The sequence below is a fragment of the Anguilla rostrata genome, chromosome 2, assembly GCF_018555375.3.
Source record: "Anguilla rostrata isolate EN2019 chromosome 2, ASM1855537v3, whole genome shotgun sequence".
In the NCBI taxonomy this organism is placed as follows: Eukaryota; Metazoa; Chordata; class Actinopteri; order Anguilliformes; family Anguillidae; genus Anguilla; species Anguilla rostrata.
Window position 1 is genome coordinate 29,685,838 of NC_057934.1, and position 20,535 is coordinate 29,706,372.

The window sequence follows — 20,535 nt, forward strand, 5'->3', positions numbered from 1 at the left end:
TGACCAATATCTGCATTTACGGAATGCAGTGTATTTTTTTACGCAGTGAATTTGTATTTTAAAAAATGCAGAATCCAGCGTTAACGTGACCTCTGAGTCTGATATTAAATGCATAACTTGTGATGTGCATAAAATTAAATGGAAAAGCTTTCTTGGGGTGTCTTGTGGCGTAGCTTGTACAGCACTGTCCACATGCTCATTACAAGCCACAACGTCGGCAGTTCGAGTCCGACCGCACGACCTTTGTCGCATGTCTCTCCCTCTCTCTTCCCTGTTCTTCCTGTCTCTCTACACTGTCCTGTCCAATAAAAAAAAGCTGAGAAGCCCAAAAAAAAAAAAATTTAAATGGAAAAGATTGAGTCAGTGATCTTGAGTAAAAATCACGAAGCAATGCAGGCTTGTTAACTATGACACACACTGTGCTTTGAATAATTTCCCACCCCAAAATCTGTCTGCCCCCCCAACCACAGCAGTCTAGATCCAGGACTGATCAATTTTCCCCTTAAGGTTCACCAAAAACCGATCATTTCACTGCTGTACTTTCTTCTTGGGGGACATGCCTCTGGACCCCCCTACAGGGTTGCAGTTCTCGGGGTTTATGCATTTCAACCCCCCTCAATATTCGATCTAAAGTTACACCCTTGGATTATTACAATAAAATAAAAATGCAAAAATGTGAAGATGTTTGAAACTCAAAAGTACCACCCATGGAACTGTACGTCATTTATTTCTGAAGTAAAGAAAATTATTTTACGGGTGGGTTTTGGCATCAGATCCTGTACGCATTGACTGCAAGACAAGTTAAGGATTTTAAAAACGTCTCTGATTGTTGCTCTGAGGGGTTTTAAATGAACAACAATTTTCAACCACTGAGGAGCTGAAATGGTTACTGAAACACATTTTAATGGTGGTGTTTATGAGACCTAATATTAAGGAGAGAGGAACGGCTAAAGATCCAAAGCACCACACCCCCCCTCCCCCCAAATCTGTGAAACATGGGAGAGGTATTATGGCAGTATACTTCGTAAGAAGTAGAACTTTTTGAGCAAAAAGATGAGAACTGAAGAACAAAAAGATGCGGTGTTGTGTGTTCTCACGGTGCAGTGTGTGATGGCCTCCACGGAGAACTTTTAGAAAATGTCTTTCTTGTTCTCCGACCTTCCCCTCTCAGCTATTGGTCCAAATATCACATGGTTGGTTACATCACGGTTGAGAATTCAGAGGGCAGCCTGCACATGCTAATGTACGGAGAGTCAACGCCAGTCTCTCTTCTGTAGAGATGGGAATTCTGTGAGTTCCTGCATGTTTTATGAATGGTGCTACTCGTTTCCGCAAGTTATCAAAAGGCCTAGCACACATTCGGAAATAAGAGAAAGTGGACCCCCTCGTCTAAACTCCACATTTGCCGAATGTACAGACAAAACTCTTCATTCTCCATCCTACTCTGATTTAGAGGGCAAACGTACCATCCTTCGCCATTTTTTCTTCTTTTGCATAGCTAGATAAACTAAAGCCACTTTAAACACTTTAAACTTTTTGTTTTGTGTTGTGATCTTGCGTAGCCCTTCTCTTTATACTTCCATGATGTAACTGTGAGACGGAGGTCTGGGCAAGATTCCAGCCCCGGTTAATAGCTGCCTCGTAATTATTCACGCACCAGCGGCGTGGAGTGACTTTAAACGGTATGGTGTTCTCACTGAGTATACCGACAACAGTGTTCGTGGACATGTTCGCCAGTGGTTCTCAATCCTGAAGTTTTTTTCTTTCTGAGTATACTGCCAGCTTTAGGCATTTGCAGCTGCCACTGAAACTGGCTCACTTGTCTTTATTGATGATGTGACTGCTGACATGGACAGATACATTGTATCTGCACAGATCCAACCAAATGCCTTAAAATTCATTGGATTGTGCTTCACCTTGCAATACGACTATGAGCCAAATACTGCTAAAGCAACCAAAAAATTTTCCAGGCAAAAACATTAAATTCTCTTGATGTGCCAAGTTAATCATCTGACCTGAATCACACTGCGCTTGTGTTTCACTTGTTGAGGACAAGAATGAAACCAGAAAGCCCCCGGAAAAAAAAACTGGAACTGAAGATGGCAGCATTACAGACCTGATGGCGCATCATTAGGAAAGATACATCTGGGGATGGCTATGGGTAGCAAACTTCAGGCAGTCATCGAATGCAAAGGATGACAACCAAAATACTGAATATGATGATTTGACTAGAATGTTAATTTGTCACATTACTTTTGATCCCCTCAAATGGTGGGACTGAAAAGGGCTGCAGTTTCTATGTGGATTGCCTGATATAGATGTCAATACCCTAAAATGAATGCCAATGGTCTGTACGTTAACCTTATATTCATTGTTTAATTTTAGATCCAATATGCTGGTGAAAAAAATGTGTCACTGTGCAAATACTTATAGCCTGCATTGAAAATATAAGTAGAAAAAAGTTTATTTACTCTCAGCTCAATATTTTTAAACTATACTGTTAGGAGAGGGGGAGCCCTAGTCCGTTTAGTTTCTCTTCTTTATTTATATTTACTGTAAGTGGATGGAAACCCAGGTGGAGGGATTGTGAGATTATACACCCACAGTGGTGATATGTTCCATTCAATTTGACCAGGCACACTTTTCCATTTATGGACTTTGGTGTTTTTGGAGAACCAGCCTCGTTTTCCTTTCCATAGAACAACCTACTAAAAACATGCTTGAATTATTTTTTTTTTTTTAAACCCAAGCAAACCAGAATGCCGCTTGCTGGAGAACATGGGCTACACTGTCCCAATCTTTATAGTGCAGCAAAGCAGCCTAGTATAGGCTACTCCAGGAAGCCTGCTTCTACAATTGGGTTCCAGCCATCCAATTCATATCGTTTCTGCTCTGTTTCTGAACAGGGCACTCCAGGTTAGAGCTCAGCTTTGAGATCATGTAACCCATCTAGCTTGTAACATGCACTTTAAAAACAATTGCATTAAATATGCAATGCATACATTGTGTACATTGTACATTGTCAATGTGTGGTATATTTAGTGAAAATGTAGATTGCGAGTTCCATATCTTCATTTGTTAGCTGTTCCTGGTTTTGGTTATACACTTTGTTGTACGTCGCTCTGGATAAGAGCGTCTGCCAAATGCCTGTAATGTAATGTATTTGGATATGACAATGAGCACAATTGAGCTGCAATTCAGCATTAAGAGCCATCACTGAATTTGCTTTTCTCTTGGTGGTAAAAGACAAAAATATTTTTCTGCTATCAGATCATTTTTTTGCGGCTATATAAGTTAAGCCGTATGTGAATGTCAGATGGTGGACCAAGCTCAACCATTCGGTTGAGAGCTTTTTGTAGATGTGTCCAATTTAGAGCAGTGAATTTGGATATAAATTTTGGCTGCAGCAGCCAAATGGATGTCACTTTTGTTTTGCATTTACCTTTTCTCCAGGTGATGACTGCCCCAACTGGATGATTCCCATCAGCATTTGCACAAGTGAAGACCCCAGCTGCACAAAAATCAGTGTACTGCTGGACATGTCTGAAACCTCTGTCACTATCAGCAACATTGGCCCTGACCAGTGGGTCAAGGTAAGAGATTCAGCAGACAGTGGATTGCTGTGTTAGTCTTCAGAGAAACATGATCAGTATTCGGAATAGCAAAGAGGGTTGAAGGATGTATCATCTCTCTGTGAGGGGTAAAAAAAATAAAAAATTAAAAAACATTTTTGAGACATGCATCTTGAAGGTGCTTGAAGATGATTTTAACTTTGCCTACATCTAGCTTGAGTGGTGTTTGCTTAGTGTGTGAAATGCCTGTTTATAAGTGGCTTTGGCTGAAAGCATCTTCCAAATAACTAAACAACTAACTTTTGAGGTAAAAACCCCAGCCGGGTTTCAATCATCCATTCAGTATGTGACACTGCAAAAATGGTATAGTTTTCCTTCTGATATTTCTTGAAAATGTTCTGTTGTGTATCATAATGCACTTTCGAAGCTTATAGTTTATGGGATTCTTTGCCCCAGATCAACCCTGGCACTGTGGGCTTCTACCGAATTCAGTACAGCTCCAGCATGCTGGAGAGCTTACTGCCAGGCATTCGGGACCTGACATTACAGCCTGTTGACCGTCTCGGATTGCAGAATGACCTCTTTTCTCTGGTAAGCAATATCATCCAACATGTCAAATTAAGTGTTGCAATAAATTATCCTGGATATGGTTTCTGCTTTGTCAATGTTACTGCAAATGTATTTGAGGATGTAATGCACGTTAATAAGAGGCCATCAACAATGATAGTATTTCAAGTATAGTCAGAAAGAAGCTTGAGTACTTAAAAGAAAAAGAAAAAAAAGGTTGAACCTTACCTTTCCAGTTTGAACCTAAGCATACTGAACTAGCAAAGAATAACTCCCGATATCTCCTGTGTGCTTGGGCTGCATGTGACGACCCTGCAGCAAGGTGTTCAGTTGCAAATCTTGGTTAATTTTTATTCTTGATTACAGATGATTACCTTTTGTTGGATGTCTAGTGTTTAGATTAGAGGTCAACCGATCGGATTGACAGATATGTCTGGCCGATATTTGCGTTTCATACCATATGGGAATCGAGGGGCAAGGGCTTTGATATGGCTTTTTTAATTCGATTTTTAAAAGTTTTTTTTAATAGTTTTTTAAATATTGTACGCTCCAGGGACGCTTCATGCCAATATTATGCTTATTTGCCCTCCCCACGACAACCCCAGTCCATGTGACCTGGAACATTTGCTAAATTTTACCTTGAGTATACATTACAGCGTGCACCTGAAGATCACTGCTAGCTTGCTAGATAGCAGGCAGAACACATAACAAAAATTAAATGTTGAAGTTGCTGTAATTCCTTTACCACTTTAATACAGTTTGGTAATTAAAGGCACATTTTACAAATGTACTCATTAAATAAGACCTTATAATGTTCCCATTAGTTGCACATTGGTTCGCGTTACCTCAGAGTCTCCGTCAAAAATCTGTGCATCGCTAGCTATGTCTTGGGCTACCGCGATCCCTGCTATTATTAGGGTTTTTCTTTTTTTTCTTTTTTAGAACAAATCTAATTGGTCTTTACATCTGCCCTGTTGCTTTATCTAGGCTCAGACCGGGCCAACATAAACAAGCCCCTGCTGTGCTGCGTTAAGGCTGGTTTATAGTACAGCAACGGAGTGTCACTTGACTGAAATTACAGAACGTTCATGAACATTCTATTGTTGCTGGACATTGACTGTGGTTGTTGTCATGAGCAAAAAGTATAAATGCACTCCAGCGACATTACATCAACAGCTGACACTCGGTGGACAAGGGAGGAAGAAGCAGCTTTAATACATGCCATATGTCTGTTGCTTCTCAGTAGTTCAAAGCAAACATGGAGAGATACTCGAGGTTCAAGGATGAGGAGTATTTCACTTGCTTCACCAAAATACAACGGAACTTATTTGTTCAGACGCTGTCTCTAGTTGCAGTGTCTACAACACAGGCTAACACAAGCCAATGTCACCCGCTGAAAGAACCTTAATCCTATATGGTAATGTAGGCTACAATTCATTAGGCTTTTGTTCATAATATAGAAAAGAGAACTTTAACACTTAACTGTATTAACATTGGTAACTTGCAGCTGCTTCCCATGTTGGATTGTTATATCTCGTTCTCAGCATAGTCTAACTCAACATCAGTTGGATGATTCCAGCTTGTTATTCATAATAATTGTAAATTGTGTTAATTTATAATGCTATTCACATGCTTGTCGGTAGGTCTTATTAGAGGCCAAAACAATGAATCTTCTGATAATATGGTGCTTAGCTCTGCTTAGCTTAGCTCTACAGTGTAAGGTCATTTTAATAAGTAAATTGTCAGCTTTTAATAGGCCAGTCCTTGTCATAAATGAGCCTGACCCCTCTCCCTTCCACACCCTAACTCAGCATCATCCTATCAGGTCGAGCATCCTCAAGCCCTGCCGAGTTAGCTATTTAAGGTGGCCGTAGGAAAAAGTTGGTGTTTTCGTAGTTGGTTTTGGTGTCTTGGAGAAGAAGGGTCTTCGTCTTTTTATTTTGGTAATGTGCAGTGGGCCTAATGAAAGTTCCCCCCCCCCCCACATTCAATTTGACAATGAAGGATGGGTTAAGATGGGGTGCCAATCATCGACGCACTAGCATGAACAAAAGCTTATTATTGCATTACAATGATGTATGAATGAATTAATATATGGGTACCCTTAATTTCCCTAATGCCTCCTCCAGTACTGCTAATCAATTATACAAAATCCATGGACTGATCCAATTAATAAAGAAATATTAAAATATGCCATTGAAACATTATACACATTCAGTTATAGCTACACCCTTCCCAAAGGGCTTAACCCCCCCCCCCCCCAAGCCAACACTACATAGTAGCCTGTGGGCCTCTACCATTACAATTGGTTTTCAAGCTAAGTAAATGAAAATATTTGTATGGACTGAAAGTACTGGGTGGTTATTTCATCCAAACAGTTAGTATCAAGTTTTTTTTTTGTTTTTTTGTTTTTTTTGAGGATATCCTGAAGGAAGTATAAACTGTGCCCTAGCAGCCTTGGTGGATGGCATACCTTGTTCTCTTAATTTGCATTTCTGAAGCTTTTGTGTAGCTCATCCTAGGGTCAGAAGTGCAGTAATGCCAAAACCTATCCTCTTCCACAGTCCCGTGCAGGCATGATCAGCACTGTTGAAGTGCTGATGGTAATGGAGGCCTTTGTCAATGAGCCAAACTACACTGTGTGGAGCGACCTGAGCTGCAACCTAGGGGTGCTGTCCTCATTGCTGTCTCACACTGACTTCCATGAGGAGATCCAGGAGTTCATACGTGATCTTTTCACACCCATTGGACAGAGGCTGGGCTGGGACTGCAAAGAAGGAGAAGGTGAGTCCATCTCAGCCCTCCAAATGTAAATCACATGTAATACAAACAACATTTATTACAAAACAGGTACGCAAAACAACAAAACATACCAAAATCTAAATACATTTGAATAGTCTTGCTGTTGAATGTGGAAGGGGACAAAGGGCCTACCAGTGTTTTCCACAGGTTGAGAATTTATTTGTGGTGGTCGACGCCATGTGCGAGTTCAGATTTTGTGTTAGGGAAATTTTATTTATTTATTTCATGTCCAATCAAGTGAATTTACCACAGGTGGACTCCAATCAATTTGTAGAAACATCTCAAATATGATTAATGGAAATAGGATGCACCTGAGCTCAATTTTGAGTGTCATATCATGTAATGTGATATGTAAATGTGATATTTCAGTTTTTTATTTTTAATAAATTAGCAAACATTTCTAAACCTGTTTTCGCTTTGTCATTGTGGGGTATTGTGTGAAGGGGTCTTTCCGAAGGCACTGTATGCGTGTGTGTGCGTATGTGTGTGTGTGTGTGTGTATATATATATATACACATAAGCTGCATCTTTAAGTACACTGCCATCATAAAGGCCTTTCTGCAGTTAATTACCTTTAGCTGACTACTAAATATTTAGCTGCTACTTGGCCAAGATTATATTACGTGAATAAGCACATACGTATGCAAATGTCACAGTGCACAATCATGTGATCGCGTTGTATCCAATAAGATGTCGATACAACACAATGGCACACATTCACAGCCATTGTGAGATCAGGGAAAGCGGAGAGACTTCGATTCTTGTACATAAAGTTTTGTCATTCTACTCCACTCTGTTTTAATGAGGTACCGTTCAATTTATGTATTCAGTTTTGTTCCTGAATTTGGTAGTCGCTCTCAAAACTGGCAGTGTGTAAATTTCCCAATGTGGGCGTTAAATGATCTGTATGTGCTACCTGTCTGACATGTTTTGTCTCGACTAGCAGCCCATAACAAATACTCTGCCCTCACTCCAGACCAAGGTGTAAATAGTGTATGGCCCCATTTATACATCTTGCATTGATTAAATAAATGCACAAGTAATCAGACAATCAGCTGGTCACAGACTGAATACTTACACTATTTGCATTTATATGCACCCCAAATGTTCACTGTTCAGTGTTGTCTGCATGTGTGATTGGATTTCACCATGCAAAAAAAGCTACTCACCCTAAAAGGACCACAATGGAAATAAGCCTTTGGGCTTTATTGTGTTTTTATCCTTTTGATGATTTCTGTATCTGGGGCATCTCTGGCTAGAGAGGCCACTTGTATTTTTATGATCAATAAAGAATTTCAGTCAATCAATCAATCAATCAATCAATCACTTACTATTAATTCAGAATTTCATTTATTCTGCCAGTTGTGACTGTCATCCTGTCTCCTTCCCAGGCCATTTGGATGCCCTGCTGAGAGGCCTTGTCTTGGGGAAGCTAGGTAAGGCTGGTCACAAGCCCACGCTGGAGGAAGCACGAAGGCGATTCAAGGATCATGTGGATGGCAAGCAGATTATCTCCGCAGATCTCCGGAGTCCAGTATGTTTACTACAATATTTGCCCACATGTTTTCATCTTTTCCCCATCTAATGTAGTCCTTTTTTGTTTTCTTATAATTTTCTTATCAAACATTGCACATTTTTCCTGGTGTTTTATCCCCCCCTTCTGAAGAAATATTAAAAGGGAAAAGCCAAGTCAGAACAATTAAGGATTTTTAAAATAATTATTTCTGCACTGCTTCTGTGGGAATGTTTACTGTTTTAGAACAGAAATCTATTGGAATATACCTAATGTTGTAAAAGTGGAGCTTTAACCTGAAAATTACAAATGCCAATATTCTATTGTATGTGGTGTTGTGCCACAGCATTTTGAAAGGGTTGGGGTTTTTCAGAAAAATGAGGTTCATTAGAAGGTATGGGCAGCAGTGTCTGGTTTACAGCTCTCATTGTAGTGGACAGTGTGAAACAAATGTCATCTATACAGTATATTCAGTTTGGATTAATTTGTTTTTTTTTCTAGCTGTGTTGTCTGTTTCACAATGATAATTCAGATTCAAGCCTTAAATCTACATTCAACATTTTAAAGCTTTGTACAGTTATAAATCACATTTGAGAGCTGAGAGCAGGTTGGGGGTCAAATTATACTGCCTTGAAAAAGTATTAAGGCTGTTGAAACGGCTTCCAGATTTCACAAATTTTTATACATTAAAATTTTTTATTTAAAGCTTGTGATCTAACAGAAAAGTTTTAAAAGTGAAATTGCAAAAACATTTTTAAGAAAAATAAAATGAAATTTTTCTGCTCAGGCAGCTCTAAATTACTGCAAGTGCAAGTTATTAGTCATATAATTATTATCATTATCATCCTCGTTTATGTGCTATAAAAGTAATTATCATGGTTCTAGGATAGGCGCGGGGAACCACTGGCCCACGGACCGTACGGCCCTCCAGTCAATATCACATGGCCCTCCAGTCAATATCACAGCTGGATATTTCCTAGATTTGATACAACCAGTATATTTTTCCTGTTTTAAAAAAAAAAAAATTAAATGGTCGTTATAACAAAATGAAAAACGAAATGAAACTCGATGACCACGTATATGCTCTCAGTTGTTTCAATCAGTTCTCAAATTTTTATTTTATGCAAAGTAGGGGTCTGCAGCACACTTGTGTCAAAGCTTCTGAGCTGATGGAATGACCTCTTCTTTAATTACACGCATTCTTTAACATACACATAATTTGGGATTGTGCATTTTTTTCCAGTGGAATATTAACATGTAAGAATGCATCCTTAAATCCTGACTAACATCCAGTCTCTGCTCAAGTTTTTAAATGTCGCTATATTATCTTCTTTACATAATTTATTTTTTATTTCAAATTCAAATTCAATCCTTTGGTATTTGGTGTACCAGCCAGATACTGTTACACTCATTCTCTCAAAGGCATCTTTTTGTAGAATTTAAACTTCCATCCATGTTCACTGACCTTCCTCTGACTCTCCCCAGGTTAAGTCAACTAATTGTTTTATGAACACCTCAATTAAATATCTGTTGTATGCTTAGTAACTTGACTGTGCAATTGGAGACGGCTGGAGGATAAGCATTGAAATAGAAGTTCAAATCCCTGCAGGTTATGTGATGGAAATCACAGCCCTAATCATACCATGCTGTCAAAATGTATTTGCCCCTTCCTGATTTCCTCTATTATTGCATGTTTGTCACACTGAATGATTTCTGATCTATAGTCAGAATATTAGACAAAGGGAAACTGACTTAAACATTAAACACATTTTAAAAATAATTTCATTTATTTCATGTAAAAGTTACCAAACACCCATATCACCCATGTGTCAAAGTAATTGCCCCCATAAGCCGCGTTTCCACCGAAATTACCCGGAACTTTCAGTCCCAGGAACTACTTTACCAGGAACTAAAAGGTTCCTTCAGCCAATGGTTGTCTGCGTTTCCACCGGGGTCTAAAGTACCGCGAAGATTAGGTAAATTAGCCCACTGACGTTGTCGTCGGTCCATCTGTCATATGAGTTCTTCTGTAACCCCATACTACCACCGAAGTAGCCTACATTATTTTCTAATAACCGGGACAGCCCGGAGGGGTTTATTCCACTTATATACAACGGGTTACCAACAATGACTATATATGGTTACTTTTGTATTTATTGATTTTCATATATCCTCTCAAACACATTCATTAACAGCAGAAAACATGCACACGTTGTAAACAATTAGCTGTTTTATTACTTTCTCGTCGTCAATTCCATATAGGCTAATCGCAAAATGACAAGAATAGAACGAAAACTCGGACTTGCGTGAAAATGTAAATTAGTAGTGGTACAGCCACCGTTTGCTTTCCTTCGAAGTTACTGCTAGCCGAGCAGCGACGTGTGCCCTCCAGATGCGAACCATGCACCATAAATGGGTCCATAGTCTTCCTGGTCTTTTCGTGGAATTGAAAAATGGCAGTAAAATTGAGTAAAATTACGGCAGTCGGAAAAAGCTAAAGGGAAGATTACTAGAATTAACCTGTTATTTTACCCGGATAAAAAGTGCGGAAGGTGATTTCCAGTTTGCTTGTACTGTATCACCAATGTTAATCGTGCAGAACTACCGCATACCTCACATAACTGTATCAAACGTTTTGAGTCAATTACAACGGGCTAACAAAGAAAATCCGGAAGAAAATATTCAGCAACCGAATTAATCCGTTTGAATGTTTTGGTAGCCTACGTAATATGCTGCCCCAGCACGAATGCTTAGCATTTTATAAAACGAATACTAAAGCAAGAAAAGAACAGAAGAGCACACGTTATAATTCCAAGACGTTGACAGGTTATAACCAAAAGTAGGCTACTGCGCCGCATAACATACAAGTTTGATTTGAAGTTATTATGAAAATAAATTGGTTTGCGCTGCATATTTTCAAACATGGCGGGTAATGGCGGAAAATAAATACAACACAAACGCTACGAGTACTCGACCAATCAGAAATGTTCAGCGCTGCAAGCTCCACCCAAAAGGTTCCTGTACTTTCGGAAAGTACTACCCCCCGAGCAGGAACGTTTTGAGGGGTAAAACAAAGCCCCCAGAACTAAATTTAGACCCTAGTTCCTGCGGTGGAAACGCACTGAGTTCCTCAAAAGGTTCCTAGTTCCGGGGTATAGTTCCTGCGGTGGAAACGCGGCTATAGTTACTCAATCAACCAATTAATTCAATTTAATTGATAATTAGATTCCACTAATTTGAACACAGCCAGGCTTGATTACAGCTAGTCCTGTTGAACCTAAAACCTCACTCATATTGAACTTAACTGTCAGAGTGGAGTGGTCACCTCAAAGTTTCTATAGTCGCGTTTCCACCGCAGGAACTTTACCCCGGAACTAGGAACCTTTTGAGGAACTCAGTGCGTTTCCACCGCAGGAACTAGGGTCTAAATTTAGTCCCGGGGGCTTTATTTTACCCCCAAAAAAGTTCCTGCTCAGGGGGTAGTACTTTCCAAAAGTACCGGAACCTTTGGGGTGGGGCGCAAGCGCTGAAAATTTCTGATTGGTCGACTACTTGCAGTGTTATTAGTTTTATTTCAACCGCCATGTTTAAAAATCTACAGCCGCAAACCGATTAATTTTCATCATAACTTCAAATCAAACTTGTATGTTATGCGGCGCAGTAGCCTAGTTTTGGTTATAGCCTGCCAACGTCCTGGAATTATAACGTGTGCTCTTCTGTTCTTTTCTTGCTTTAGTATTCGTTTTATAAAATGCTAAGCATTCGTGCTGGGACAGCATATTACGTACCAAAACATTCAAACGGATTAATTCGGTTGCTGAATATTTTCTTCCGGATTTTCTTTGTTAGCCCGTTGTAATTGACTCAAAACATTTGATACAGTTATGTGAGGTATGCGGTAGTTCTGCGTAATTTACATTGGTGATACAGTAAAAGAAAATTGGAAATCACCTTGCGCACTTTTTGTCAGGGTAAAGTAACAGGTTCATTTTGCTTTTTCAGACTGCCATAAAATCCATTCTTCAATTCCACAAAAAGACCAGGAAGACTATGGACTAATTTATGGTGCATGGTTTGCATCTGGAGGGCACACTTCGCTGCTCGGCTAGCAGTAACTTTGAAGGAAAGCAAACGTACCACTGCTAATTTAAATTTTCACGCAGGTCCGAGTTTTCGTTCTATTCTTGTCATTTTGCGATTAGCCTATATGGAATTGACGATGAGAAAGTAATCAAACAGCAAATAGTTTATAACGTGTGCATGTTTTCTGCTGTTGTTGCCAGTTATATTGGAAATGTGAATGCATTCTGTCACCTCGGATGTCAAGACATGAAAGTGAACGTTCGCATATAAACATAATGAATGTGTTTGAGAGGATATATAAAACAGTTACAATATGACTATTGGCCTGTTATATCCTATTTGTTGCATAACAACGGTCCAAGTTCAACTACCAACGACAGTTTTGCTTGACAACGGTAAAATATGCCCAAACGGCTGCAGAAGAATATTTCAATTCTAGGTGATTCAATCGATAAAAATCAATAAATACAAAAGTAACCATATACAGTCATTGTTGGTAGCCCATTGTATATAAGTGGAATAAACCCCTCCGGGCTGTCCCGGTTATTAGAAAATAATGTAGGCTACTTTGGTGGTAGTATGGGGTTACAGAAGAAATCATAGGACAGATGGACGGACGACAACGTCGCTTTTTCATACGTCAATGGGCTAATTTGCCTAATCTTCACGGGACTTTAGACCGCGGTGGAAACGCAGACAACCATGGGCTGAAGGAACCTTTTAGTTCCTTGAAAAGTAGTTCCTGGGACTAAAAGTTTTTGGTGGAAACGCGGCTTATAAGAACACTATGCCATGATCAAAGGAAACTCCAGAAGAGCTTAGAAAAAAAGTTGAAATATATCAGTCTGGAAAGTGTTAAAGCCGTTTTTAAGGCTCCGGGACTCCACTGAATCACAATGAGAGTCATTATCTCCAAATGAAGAACACTTGGAACAGTGGTGAATCTTCTCAGGAGTGGCCGGGCTGCCAAAATTTCTCCAAAGGCACAGCGACAATTCATCCAGGAAGTCACAAAAGATCCTAGAAGAACATCCAAAGAATTCCATGCCTCTCTTGCCTCCTCTAAGTTCAGTGTTCATGACTCCACAATATTAAAGAGACTAGGCAAAAATTGGATTCATAGGAGAGTAGCAAGGCTGAAACCACTGCTGACCAACAGAAACATCAATGCTTGTCTCACATTTGCAGAAAAGCGCTTTGATGATCCTCAAGCCTTTTGAGAGCCTTTTGTGGACAGATGAGTCAAAAGTGGAACTATTTGGACAACATGGATCCCATTATATCTGGTATAAAGCAAATACAGCATTTCACAGATGGTGTGTGGATGCTTTGCTGCCTCGGTACCAGGACAACTTGCCATTATTGAAGGAACTGTGAATTCTACCCTGTATTAAAAAATTCTTGAGGAAAATAGCTTGTCATCTGTCCCTGAGCTAAAGCTGAAGTTTAATTGGATTTTGAAGTGAGACAGTGATCCAAAACATAAAAACAAGTCCACGTCTGAATGGCTGAGAAACTAAATAAAAGTTTTGGAGTGGCCTAGTCAAAGTCCTGTCTTGAACCCAATAAAGTTGCAGTGGCAAGACCTGAAATGTTTGATAGTACATTTGTCTAACAATCTGAAACCATTCAGCGTGACAAATATGCAATAATAAAGGACATCAGGAAGGGGGCACATATAATTTGTTACGGTACTGTAGGTGTGCAATATTTTTTTTAAAGAGCTGACTAAACCAATTGCTTACCTGTTATTCACATTGTTTTTATTTCAGGTTTATTTAACTGTGCTGAAACATGGAGATAGTGCAACGTTGGAAACAATGTTGAAGGTATGGAACTAGGGTTGGGCCAATTTACGATACCATAATCTATCACCTAAAAATGATTAGCATTGGTGATGGTTGGCACATTGTGATGTCGAAAACAATGCATTATAGTTTGAGAGCTTAAGGGGAATTGCCTCAATGGCAACATAATTAATTTAGCTCTACCCTGCAGATTCAATTTCGCCATTAAAAAAAATATATATATATATTTTTCACATGTACGCATTGATTCAGTTTCCACTTGTGATCACCTTTAATGAGCCATGGATCATTGATCATGTTGTGGGGGAATTTCCCTCAGATTTGTGCTTTCCAGTCAGCTTCTCCTTATAATTAGGAATAAAATATTGCACTTCTATAGCTTTATGTAAATATCATAACCTATGAGGCAAATAAGCTACTTAAGTAGGGTGATTGACTGGCAGCTGTGAAGTTGCTGGTTCGAGCCCCTGGTGGACATGTAGGGATCCTGACATGTATTTGGAGAGGTGAAGTTGGGTCCCTAGACAAGAAATGAAGAACTCATTTAGCCTTTGAGCAAGGCCCTTAACCCAAAAAGCTTCTCCAGGGGCTCTTTCTCTTCCCACTTGAAACTGTTCTTTGGCATTTCTTCCTGTGTGTCCTTGAAAAAGAGAAACGTTCCCAATGGACCTTCCCTGATTAAATAAAAGGGCAACAAGTGAGTTCTGTTTCAAATCAATTTTTTTTAAACGCAGGACAATTAAATATAAAGCCCAATTGATTATAGTGGTAGGATTATCTTAAATTCTGTTAGGCATTTTAGTCTAACAATGAAGAAACCTTATTTAAAACTTGTACCATTTTAAAAATGTAAAAAAAAAACCTTTAAAAAAAACTGCCAATCAGAACCCCCCCATCCCTGCATGTATGCAATGCAATCATCAATTTTCAGAGTTCACATCAGTCTGATGCAGGAGCATCCATTGGCCCAACCCTGAATGGAACCCACACAGTCACAAGCACACTATTTTTCCAGTTTTATACATAATTTTGAAATTGTTTCCTTTGCCTCTCACATCACTGCTGTCCCTGTAACCCAGGCCTACATAAGGGCCATTGTAGCTGTGGCACTCCCCTAATGTGCTCAAACTCATGTCGTGGACGGACTATTTTACACATCACAGGCCACATAGAACAAAAATAAAAATTTGGCCAATTTGGAGAATCATTTAGAAAAATACAAATTTAACATTTTTATCCACAGCTTTTTTAAAATTCATTAAACATTTAAGCAGATATGGAATGCAATGCATTGTTTTATGGAATCAGTGTTATTTAATTTATGAATAAATTACAACCTTGTGTAAAAACTGAAATTTGATTTATTCCACCGGCTGAAAGTTCAAATGCAAACTCTCTCAGCTTCACAAGCAGGCTGACATGCAAGAGGAGAAGAACCGAATTGAGAGAGTCCTAGGAGCCATCTCTGCCCCTGACCTTATCCAAAAAGTCCTCACTTTTGCACTTTCGGTATGTGTAGTTCCTTGTTGTTCTAAATCGAAGAGTGACTCTTTAGCTAAGCTGTTTAAATTTGTTTGTGTGCATTTTCATAAATTTTCACCTGTGTGCACCTACGTGAATTGTAAATGCTTACAGGAAGAGGTGCGGCCCCAGGACACTGTATCAGTGATTGGAGGTGTGGCTGGAAGCAGTAAGCAAGGCCGGAAAGCAGCATGGAAGTTTGTCAAGGACAACTGGGAGGAGCTGCATAACCGTTATCAGGGAGGATTCCTTATCTCACGCCTTATTAAGGTAAGACCTCAAACCATGGAAGAGTAGCTTTGGGTATTGTTACTAGTTCGTATGTTTGTTAGAAAATGTCTCAGTCTCAGTGTAGATGTTGTGCAGAAAGATGCCTGGCTCACTGCTACTATATGGAGAGAGAAGTGGAGTTAATCCCTTTGGGCAGGGGTGTCAAACTAAACTAAATTCCAAGGGGGCTGCACCGTCTGCTGGTTTTTGTTTCCTTTCAATCAGCTACCCATTAAGGCCTTGAAAACAAGATGTATGGGTTCTTTATCCAGTCAATGATTCAAATTGAACCACTGGTGCCACGAACACCCCAAACCAGCAGACACTATGACCCTTTGGGGCTGGAGTTTGACACCCATGATCTTTGGTTACCCCTTGGCTTTTTACATTAGAAGAGGTCCCATAGCGAGAGCTCCAGACATCACGTGACTCGATCCATTCACACTGCCGTGTTGGCAGGAAAGCTGTGAGTTAAATGGGGGCAGTATCACGTTCAAACCTTGTGCATTCACAACACACTTGAATGAAAGAGACATTGATCAATATATTAAAAATCCTGGCAGATTAATATCAGTGACCCTTGTTATTCTCCTGGGGTGCTTTTTGAATGAATGAAACTGCATTACATGAAATAAATGCAAGTGGAAATTAAAGCCGCAAGTGGCGTTGGGAGGGGTCCAAGCATTGGCACCATCGCGCCCCCTATGGAGCGATTTTAAAATGGCTTTGTCCTCATGATCATATACCTTCACACAACATATCTACTGAATATCATGATGATTGTATAAAAAATGGATGACTTATGGCCAATTTTGTGCTAAGAGACGCTGTCGGATGACTTAGTGGGTCGCCATGGATGTGTACTGGCCGCTTCCCGTAAAGGCCTTTACTGTGTCGTAACACTTAGATGGCATGTCGTAACACTTAGATGGCCCAGCATGTATGTACAGCTGCAGTGTTTCTGCGCCGCAACTAAAAAAAGCGTCACACTAGTGTTGTCACGATACCACAATTTTGACTTTGATACCAATACCAGGTTTAGTATCACGATACTTGATATTGAAGCAATACTGATTCAATAGTCGGTACCTAACGATACTGAAATTACCTTAATAGATCAGAAACGTAATGTCCACAAGGGTTGACCTCATTTTCGAATTCACAGTTCATTAAAAACCTGATTTATTAACAATCTTTAAGTTGAAGCCTGTTCAACATATTAATAAGCATGGGCCTATAGTGTTACAACACTAAACAATAGAAAAATATATTAATTATATTTCAAAAATTTAACAATTGTAAACTAAATAATCTTTAAACAGGTCTTTCACTTTTAAATAGATCTAAAAACAGCATATTTTAATAATAATTCATCGTCTTCCTATAATAAAATATTTACAAATTGGAACACCTATGCTACTGAAATCAACGAAGCTTGCGCTGTATCAGCGAATGAATGCACAAGCGCACGTCACCTCACTTGGCAACCTTAGTTGCTACTGCCATCTAGCATGTCAGGACGGAGTGTAGCACAGTGGGTAAGGAACTGGGCTTGTAACCGAAAGGTCGCAGGTTCGATTCCCGGGTAAGGACACTGCCGTTGTACCCTTGAGCAAGGTACTTAACCGTAATTGCTTCAGTATATATCCAGCTGTATAAATGGATACAATGTAAAAGTTGTGTAAGTCGCTCTGGATAAGAGCGTCTGCTAAATGCCTGTAATGTAATGTAATGTAGCGAAGATTCTGACAAATTACACTTTTCATCCTCTCAATCAGTAATGTAGGAGACACATTTCCCTGGCTTTTACATTTGACTCAAAACTACCGAACGTTGGACTATTCTAATACCGAACCGTTTCTTTTTTTTTTTTTTTTTTTAAGTACTGAGAAAGTGCTGAAGTTTTGGTATACTGTGCAACACTAGGTCAGACACATATTCCAATCCATTGCTCAGCTTAGCAGAGAATGCACATTTCAGAGCGCCACAGAGACAAATAGAATAATAACACAAATACACATTTCAAATAATAAATACGCCATTGAGAAAAAACGAAACAAAAGACGAAATATTAACTTGCGACCTGCGTGCTGCGCGCAGAGCAGCCTACCGTTTTATTTATTTAGACATTGGCAGATGAGAGAATTTTCGGTTACGCTGACCTATAAAACGCTATTCCAAAAGCAAAATCAGACATGTTATACTATATATATCGCTAGAAAGCTTATACTCTCACCTACTGAATAAATGAACTGTCAATCAAACCAAATTGTACTAAAAAGGGTGACAACGCCGTAAGCAACAGGTGTGGTATTACGCACAGCTATTTTTGAAGGTAGCCTACCCAGGTATCACAAATGTGCGTATATTTCACAAATGGATTATTCAAGACAATATATGACCACTCAGCCTCAAAAGGGACATCTCTACGCGTAAAACCAGTGGTAAGATTGTATATTTATTCAATGTTTAGTCCCAGATATTGACTGTGGAATGACATGGTGTAATTTAAAAAAACTTTGTCTTGTTTATTTTGTTATTCAATGAGCAGCGTTTTCACTGCTGTATTGGCATATTTTAGGGCAAATGTCGGGTTTATCTTGTTGTTACGGAATATTACATTACATTACAGGCATTTGACAGACGCTCTTATCCAGAGCGACATACCACAAAGTGTATATCCATAACCAGGAACAAGTGTGTCGAAAACCCTAGAGGGCAGTAGCCTACCGTTCCAAGTGCAGGGAACAACCGCCTAGTTCAACTTGGACCCTGTAGGTTAAACTGATTAACACTAACGCAAACAAGAACAACAAGAACAGCAACAACGCAGTCTATGCAAAAATACAAGCAATAGTTAAGACTAGTTAAGTCACCTACGAAACAGCTACCTAGTTACAACCCTAAGCTTACAGTCAATTTAGAGATTAAATTGAGAATTCAATTTCTCTCAGCATAATGACGGATTCAAAGACTAAACGAACTCACCCGATATTGTCTTCAAATGGATCCATGCCAAAGAAAAGTAATGATTCATCCTCTCAAAAAGCTTTTACTAACAAACTTTTAGTAACAAAAAACTAAATATCAACTCGCCACCCCTGCTACCTGCGCTCGGAGTACCATATTATTTATTTAGACAGTGGCAGACTACAGCATGAATTGCGTCTTTTGTTTATATTCAATGTTAGAAATTGCAGCGAGAAACTGCAGCTGTAGACACAAGATAGTTTGTTATGTTATGGTAGCAACGGAACGAAGCGGACTATACTTGTATTGCCATCATTGTTTTATTAAACCAGCGTGTTTTCGCGCGTTTGCACAGAAACTCAAAACCTACCAATAAAATGGTTTAGCTATTTCTCACCATAATGACAGATGTAAAGACTGAACGAACTCACCCGATACTGTCTTCAAATGGATCCATGCCAAAGAAAAGTAATTATTCATCCTCTCAAAAAGCTTTTACTAACAAACCTTTAATAGCCTAGCATGCACTCTGACTGGCACTGTCTTCCATTGCTTCCCCGACGTTCAGACCCTCCCCTCACTGATAAAAACTAGACCCTACGGTGTCGGATTACTTGCGTCGCCATGGATGTCGCTTGCCGTAAAGAAGTTTACTAGATGTCGTAACACCTAGATTTGGAGCTCCAGCTCTTCCACACCCCAACTAATGAAAAATTCCAAATGGCAGGCAAACAATATGGCAAAGTTGGAGAGCACATTCAGATGCATCGGTCGATGAAGTTTTGTGTTGATCTGACTTATGGTGTGGGAGTCATGACCTTTTAAACATGACCCTTTGTTATAGCGCCACCATCTGTCCGACATAGGTGATTTTTAGTGCCTGAGTAGTGGGGGGCCATAGGAACCCACCTACCAAATTAGGTTGGTGTACCTTATGGTTGCTGAGCCTCAGACATTTTAGCGGAGAAAAATAATAAGAATAATAATAATAATAATCCTAACAGATTCAATAGGGTTCCACCAGCTTTGCTGCTTGGACCCCTAATAAATATGACTTGAAATAAATATGTGTAGGAATAAATACGCAAGGAAATTAATAGAGCTAATGTGCAAAGTATCCTTCAGAAATAACATCATGAAATAAGATTTATTAAATAAAATAAATCGATATTTATTTCAATGCCTATTTATTCAATTCATTATCAGTTTATTTGGTCTTCCATAATTTCTGTCCAGACCTTTACAATGTTAGGGTTTCGGTTCTTATTTAATGTTCTTTTAATGAACTTTTGGAAAAAGTCCGCCTTTCAGCATGAGAAGTTCTTCAGGCAAGCGGGACCTGAGTGTAAGATGGAGGGAAAGAGGAAAAGATATTAGTATCTTCAGCATGCAAATGGAATGAGAAACCATGCAAAGAGATGACAGACCC

General features: G+C 39.3%; 1 protein-coding gene across 2 annotated transcripts in view; it reads left to right on the plus strand.

Annotated features, from left to right (window-relative positions):
* npepps (aminopeptidase puromycin sensitive) overlaps positions 1-20,535 on the plus strand; it is a 130,104-nt gene that overhangs the window by 102,650 nt on the left and 6,919 nt on the right. For both annotated transcript variants that reach the window (XM_064321485.1, XM_064321486.1), the window contains 7 exons: positions 3,454-3,593; positions 4,029-4,163; positions 6,704-6,923; positions 8,333-8,475; positions 14,310-14,366; positions 15,747-15,854; positions 15,981-16,136. In XM_064321485.1, coding sequence (XP_064177555.1) covers positions 3,454-3,593; positions 4,029-4,163; positions 6,704-6,923; positions 8,333-8,475; positions 14,310-14,366; positions 15,747-15,854; positions 15,981-16,136 — 959 coding nt within the window. The remainder of the gene's footprint in view (positions 1-3,453; positions 3,594-4,028; positions 4,164-6,703; positions 6,924-8,332; positions 8,476-14,309; positions 14,367-15,746; positions 15,855-15,980; positions 16,137-20,535) is intronic.